Here is a 7,500-nt window from a genome sequence, read left to right on the forward strand (position 1 = left end):
AGGTAGAAAATAGCAGTTCATGCTACCGATGATATAAGACAAGAAAGCAGCTACATTGGTGAGGTCCTAGATAGAGTTATCGCCCATCCCAGTTTTCAGTTCTACGAAAGTAAATCAAGTATGGCGGAATGCACCTTAGATTTACACAGGTGTATGCATCTTGTGTTGGGTCCGTCATAGGGTAGGGAGATCAACATCGAGTCGTAGTAGTCCTAGTATCATAATGTGGATGTATTGACATACAAAATAGCAGGAACAAATTTATTTTCCTTGGCTTTCTCACCTTTCCAATGATTGTATTTGTATCCCAGTAGTTGGCAAGGGACAGTTGCATAAGTTCCCGCAAATGACTCCAATTCTTTGGACAGAAACTTATCAATTTCTTTTATGTCAAGGCCGAAATAGTTGACAATGGCTGTATTAGATGTGGCCTAAACACCACCGTTATTTTATCATGTTAACCTTATAAGCGTAAGGCACGTCTCGAAGTCATTATTCACAGAATTAACACTCCGTTATATAAAGATGATGCAAATAGGAAAAAAAAGTCTGAACATACAAAGAATAAAGTGTAACTGCCATGCTTGCCTGTCTGATGAAAAAATGTGAAGTTAAAATGGGTGGAATGAACGATGATGATAATAATAATAGTGTCGAGTTTTGATAAAGTGAGCAGTGATGAAAGTCGTAATGAAAACCATGAATAAAAATTGAAATAAGAACAGTAGGTCCAATAGCATAGGAAATGAACATGATTATGATAATCTTATTAATGATGATACTCTTAATGAGTGATTCTTGAATTATAAAAAAAAAATTATTAGTACAAATAACACTGCATTGTTTGTTCTTTTCGTTTCTCTTCTATAACATATGTATATTGTAAGATTTTTCACTGTTTATAGTAACTCCAAGTACAGATTAATGACAAAATCACTCCCAAAATGAATTAATTAAAAGACACATTAAGATATAAACTATATCGATGTTAACCTGAAGGTACATTAAACTGATATTATTTATACAGTTGAAATGTAAACAGTTTATTTGATTTTCCTCTCCACTTTTCACTCTATTTTTCGAATCGCTTTCAATCTCTTCATTCATCATACAAAAAACACTGTTTAAATCAGCCATCAGGAGATATTTGGTTAGTATATTCATTTCTACACCCCAAGGCCTGATTCAATAAAAAAAAAAGTATCAACAATGATATAGTCAAAGTTTTAGGTCTTATAAAATACGAAACGTATATTTGTACAAGGTAGCTATAAAAAGGAAAACACAAATATGCGTAAAAGGCAAAACAAATTAAAACTTTTACAAAATAACAACACATGAATTGTTCGTTTCTCGAATACACCACCTCCGGCTATCACAATACGTAAAATAACAATTAAACAGATAAAAAGAAAAAAAAAGTTCAGGAAAAAGAAGAAGCGAAGGAAAAGAGAATCACGGATAATCCGAGAAGGCCGTTTCCCGGATCCACTTCAAGCGCGGACGAATGGCGGTGTAGAGGCCGGGGAAGTCCGCCAGACCGCAGCCGTAGCCCGCGCTCACCACCCCGGCCGCCATGTAGACCCCGTAGTGGTTGTACACGACGGGGGCGCCGGAGTCTCCCTGTACGGCAAGGGAGGTGGAGGTAAGTTAGAGAAAAAAGTGTTTTTATATTGAAAAGTGTAATAGTCTGGATTATTACATTCATTCTTTTAAGATGTTTATGTTTTATTTTATGGTATCATGTAATGCCATTTTATTGTAATATTTGTAGGGATATCTGCAATTATATATATATATATGTATGTGTGTGTGTGCGCGCGCGCACATACACACACACACACACACACACACACACACACACACACACACACACACACACACACACACACACACACACACACACACACACACACACACACACACACACACACACACACACACACACATTTACATATGCATGTTCATGTAAATGTACGTATGCTTGTGGTTGTGTAACAAAGCAGGAATCAACGCACATGACACGCATCTTTGCCGCCACGGACGTCCCCCGCGCACAGAAAATCTTCATTAATGCCCTCAGGAAATCTACGGAGAAATAATAGTATAACACAAATGGCACTGGTGATAATTATAATGATAATGATGATCACAACAACAAAACTATAAAAAACGATGATAATAATGATAATGGGGATGATGACGATAATGATAATGGGGATAACAATAAAATTGATGATAGTAGTGATAATAATGATATTGATAATGATGATGGGGATGATAATGATGATGATGATCACCACAACAAAACAACAATAAAAAGATGATGGTAATAATGAAAATAATGGGGATGATGACGATGATGATCACAACAACAAAACAACAATAAAATGATGATAATAATGATAATGATGGGGATGATGACGATGATAATTATAATAATAATAATAACATTGATAACAATAATAACAATAATAATAATAGTAACAACAATAATAAAAGTGATGATAAAAAAACAATAAAAAAAACTGGAGACAGCGCCCCTCACCGCCTGTCGTAGTGGGCGACGGACGCATAGGCGGAAGCACACTTGCTCGGCGGGAAGACTTCGACGGTCACTTCTCTCAGCACGTTACTCGTCTCTCCGTCTGCTTGGATGCGTGAGAGGTGGGTTATTAACTGTTTTTTAGGGTTGTATTTGCTTGTTGTATTAGTATAGGAATAATTCATGTTGAGGATATTGTTCAGGGTTGTTATTTACAGAAAAATAATCCGGTACGATAATATTGTATCTAACATAAAAAAAAACGGTAAGTAACAAATGTAAACCCACATAAAGGGAAACAAACAGAAAAAAACAACAAACAGACAAAAAGGACAACAGGAAAACACACACACACAAAAAAAAACGCACACAAACACACGCGCGCGCTAAGACACCCACCGTACTCCATGGCTCCCCACCCGGCCAAAATAAGCCTCCTCCCGTTGAGGTTTGGCGCGTCGTGGGCAGTCCAGGGAAGACACGCGGGGGTAACCTGCCAAGTCGGACATATAGTTGAATTAGATACGAAATAGAAGTCAATCAAGCGACTACTAAATAAAAGTCAATCAAGCAACTAAATTTGATACGAAATAAGAGTCAATCAAGCAACTAAATTAGATACAAAATAGAAAGTTAAGCAATCAAGTAACTACATTAGATACGAAATATAAGTCAATCAGACAATTAAATTAGATGCAAAACTGAAGAAAAAAATCAAAGTCAATAAAGCAACGAAATTAGGTACGACATATGTAAATTAAGCAACTAAATTAGATACACAATAACGGACAATAAATCACTAAATTAGGTACGAAATAGAAGTCAATCAAACAACTAAATTAGATTTTTTTTTAAATAATGGTCAATAAAGCAACTTAATTACATGCGAAATAGAAGTCAGTCGAGAAAAAAAGATACGAAATAAAAAAGCTAATCGAGCAACTAAATCTGACATGAAATAAAGGTCAGACACACGTCTTAGTTTGATTTGAAATGGGGAACAGAAGGTAGTAAATTAGCGATGGTAATAATTGAGAGAGCTTAGTGTGACAGGATGAATTAGGTATGAATGAGCATTGGTATTTCTACGATGCTAGATATATTTGCATTACAGTTTTATTAAAAGTCCGCACAGTAATGATATACTACTGAAAAAGTAATTACATATATTGTTAGTAGAACCAAGGACTCTCATTCTTACCTACCAATAATGACCTTAATAACAGCAATAATACCAACAACAAAGGCCTAAGATTCAAGCAATGAAACAGAAAACGAAGCGCAACAGAAAACGGAGGAAAGACGCACGTGGGGACCGAGGCGAACAGGCCTATATAGTCTCAGCAGAACCAGGTCGTGAGAGGAGCTTGGGAAGGCGTATCCTGGGTGGAGGATCACCTTTTCGACAGGCAGGTCATCTTGGGCTGCCCCGCGCTGCCTGAGATCATGGGCGCCGACTCGAACCACGTCTACGGGGCTGGGATGGATGGGCGGATGAGTAGGAGGGGGGGTGAAAGGGCCAAGTGAGAATAATCACATCTTTATATTAAAAAAAGGCTAATAAAGTAGTTTTTCGTCTATCTCTGGGTGGAAGGATGGGTAAGAGGGTAGAAGGATGGGTAGGAGGATGGAAGGATGCGTTGGAGGGTGGGAGGATAGGGAAGAGGGTGCGAGGTAGAGAAGGGATATTCGATAATTAAAATTTCCGTTACGACGCGTACGTAAACATCTAGTTAGAATACATTATCGACGTTAGACTCACTTTAATCCGCAACAATAAGCCAACCTAAACACATACGCGAGAGAGAGTACATCTAGGCGCCAATATTCATCAGAAATTGTTGATAACCACATCTACCGCCACAAACCGACTGTCCCACACCCCGAAAAAACAAACAAACAAACAAACAAATAAATAAATATTTATAAAATGATACTCAAAATAAAACACTTAAAATACTTTAAAATACCTAAAAACAAATAAACAAACAAATAAAAAAATACCTATAAGATGATACTTAAATAAAACACAAAAATGCTTAAAAATAGTTAAAGATAAATAAACAAGGAAACAAAACACAGTCTGCTCGTACCTGTTGGCGGCGCAGTGGGCGGCGGAGAGGACGAAGGAGCGCGAGACGAGGACGCCGTCGCAAAACCACGTGACGCGACCCCGGGCTTCCAGCCTCCCTAAGACTGCCTGAGGAGGAAATCAGAGGTTTGGAAACGTATGGATATATACATGTGCATACACACACACACACACACACACACACACACACACACACACACACACACACACACACACACACATATATATATATATATATATATATATATATATATATATATATATATATATATACGTATATACTTATTTATATGATATATATATATATATATATATATATATATATATATATATATATATATATATATATATATACGTATATGCATACATGTATAATATATATATATATATATATATATATATATATATACATATATATATATATATATATATATATATATATATATATATATATATATATATATGTATGTATATATATATATGAATACTTATATATATATATATATATATATATATATATATATAGATAGATAGATAGATAGATAGACAGACAGATAGATAGATAGATAGATAGATAGATAGATATAGATAGATAGATAGATAGATAGATAGATAGAGAGAGAGAGAGAGAGAGAGAGAGAGAGAGAGAGAGAGAGAGAGAGAGAGAGAGAGAGAGAGAGAGAGAGACAGAGACAGACAGACAGACAGACAGACAGACAGATACTATATACAACCATACAGATAAACCTATTCGTAAATAACTGCAGAACACGAAAGCCTATTATGAAAAACGAACCATCCAGGGCCACGAATTCGGCAGGGACTCTACACCGCCCACAACATCGCCTACGAGAGGGTGCTTCTGCTTGGTTCGACGCCCACACTCTGCAAGGGCGGATTCCGTGGTAAATACTACGACAAATGTATGTAGGCCTACTGTGTGTTTAGGGAGAGGGGCGTTTGGGTGTGTGAGGGTGTGTGTGTGCAAAAGAGTGATTTTTTATACTATTTACTTTAAGTTTAATAATACTTTGTATGAGACATTCAAATACCAATAAATGAAATACATTATACACATTACATGCAAAGTTGTGTTTATGTGAATACTTCTGGGTAAGGGGCACCATAGCTTTGAGCAGAGTCTAAAAGGGACCGTGACGATAAAGAAAATCAGAACCACTGTTATAGAGATTAAAGCGCTGTTAACATGTCTTACCAAAGTCCAGTTTCGGCGCTGAAATTTCAGGTGGAAGAGAAGAGTTTCGTCCGGGATCCTCACGCGAAGCTGGGCAATGGAAAAGGAATTTAGTTTCATTCATAAACTACCAATCTCTCACTCTCTGTCTTTTATCACTCTCTTTCTCTTTCCCTCGCTATTCTTCATTCATATACTAATCCTTTTCTTCTACTTTTTCCTCTCTCTATTTCGTTTCTTCATTTCTTATCTTGCCATTTTCTCTCCTTCTCTCTCTCTCTCTCCTTATTTTTCACCTTTTCTCTCATTTCATCTCTTACTTTCTGCCTTTTCTCCTTTTATTCTTCACTCGCTCTCCTCTCTCTCCTTCTTTCGCTTCTTTTTTTCTCTGTTTCTTCTCCCACCCTTTCTGCCCTTTATATATATACATCTTTCTATTTCTCTCTCCTCCTCTTCCTCCTTTCCTCCCTCTTTCTCACCAGTTGCCTTCGGACAGCAGACGATAGGCGCGGGGCCCCTGAACGAGCATATGTTCGGCGTGGCCCTGCTGATGTTGCTGACGACCGAGCGGCAAGAGAAGAGCTCCCGGCACTCCCCTTGCCCTCCGCCCTTGGGTTGGCACTGGTCGCCGATGGCAGTGCCCGGCCCTCTGTGCCCTCGAGTGCCACTTGGCGGGGATTCGGCGTGCGCTGTGGAAGAGAGATGGTGCTGTTGCTAAAGTTTTTATTGCGAAGGCTGCTGGTTGACTTCTGTCTCATTTTAATGTTGTTGATACGGATATTTCTGTTATAAATAGCAATGATTTTGTTGTAAAGAGCATTTTTTTGTAAAAGGCAATGATTTTGTTATAAAGAGCAATCATTTTGTTATAAAGAGCAATCATTTTGTTGTAAAGATCAATAATTTTGTTATAAAGAGCAATCATTTTGTTATAAATAGCAAAGATTTTGTTGTAAAGATCAATATTTTTGTCATAGATATCAATATTATTATGAACATTAATACCATCATTGTTAACATTTTTACTATATTACTACAGTTCCATTATCCCTTTTTTTCTAAAACATCGTCAGCCAAATTCTATCCCTTCCTAATCGCACCATCTGCACGGCTTTATCCTCCCAGCGATGACTTACAAGGCGACGAAGCCAGAGTCGAGACGAGGAGGAGAACGAACACTGCCTCGCGGATTGGCGCCATCTTGTCTCTGCTTCCGGATGAGCCAGCTGCTGATGTGAGGGTGTTTAATAGCTATTATATTAGTAATATTGGTAATTGGTAATATTAACAATATAAACGTGATGCTGGTCGATATGTGTTTGTAATCATTACTAACGATGTTTGTATATTTGTTTTCAAGATTAACGTTATTACTCATATTTAATAAATGCGAAATATATTTCCTATAAACTACATGTTATTGATACTAATAATCTTAATACGATAATACTGTCCCAATCAAATTATTAGATATTTCTAGAGCCAAATATGCTAATAAAGTCTATTTTTTCGCCTTCTCCCCAACCAAAATAACCTTATGAAAGTACCGATCCTTTTCCCGCCAAAAATAAAAGGCAAGGCTCGCAGGAAACGGCACATGGTTGTCCGGTGTTTTCCTTAAAACGAGTAATCGATAAATTATTCTTGCTCCTTAGCAACAGGGACACA

The 7,500-nt window shown here is 37.1% G+C and overlaps 1 protein-coding gene across 8 annotated transcripts in view; it reads right to left on the reverse strand.

Moving 5' to 3' along the window:
• Nucleotides 1–247: 247 nt before the first annotated feature.
• Nucleotides 248–7,500, reverse strand: part of LOC113824586 (venom protease) — a 12,891-nt gene continuing 5,638 nt past the window's right edge. For 6 of the 8 annotated variants that reach the window (XM_070119941.1, XM_070119936.1, XM_070119937.1 and 3 more), the window contains exons 3-12: nt 6,969–7,061; nt 6,312–6,521; nt 5,854–5,922; nt 5,434–5,522; nt 4,639–4,745; nt 3,854–4,022; nt 2,945–3,038; nt 2,549–2,648; nt 2,019–2,088; nt 248–1,623 (exon numbers count right to left, since the gene is read on the reverse strand). In XM_070119941.1, coding sequence (XP_069976042.1) covers nt 1,456–1,623; nt 2,019–2,088; nt 2,549–2,648; nt 2,945–3,038; nt 3,854–4,022; nt 4,639–4,745; nt 5,434–5,522; nt 5,854–5,922; nt 6,312–6,521; nt 6,969–7,032 — 1,140 coding nt within the window. In that variant the 5' untranslated portion in view covers nt 7,033–7,061 and the 3' untranslated portion in view covers nt 248–1,455. The remainder of the gene's footprint in view (nt 1,624–2,018; nt 2,089–2,548; nt 2,649–2,944; nt 3,039–3,853; nt 4,023–4,638; nt 4,746–5,433; nt 5,523–5,853; nt 5,923–6,311; nt 6,522–6,968; nt 7,062–7,500) is intronic. The other 2 variants (XM_070119942.1, XM_070119943.1) reach the window with 1 other exon arrangement.

This window comes from Penaeus vannamei, unplaced genomic scaffold (assembly GCF_042767895.1).
Source record: "Penaeus vannamei isolate JL-2024 unplaced genomic scaffold, ASM4276789v1 unanchor914, whole genome shotgun sequence".
Lineage (NCBI taxonomy): Eukaryota > Metazoa > Arthropoda > Malacostraca > Decapoda > Penaeidae > Penaeus > Penaeus vannamei.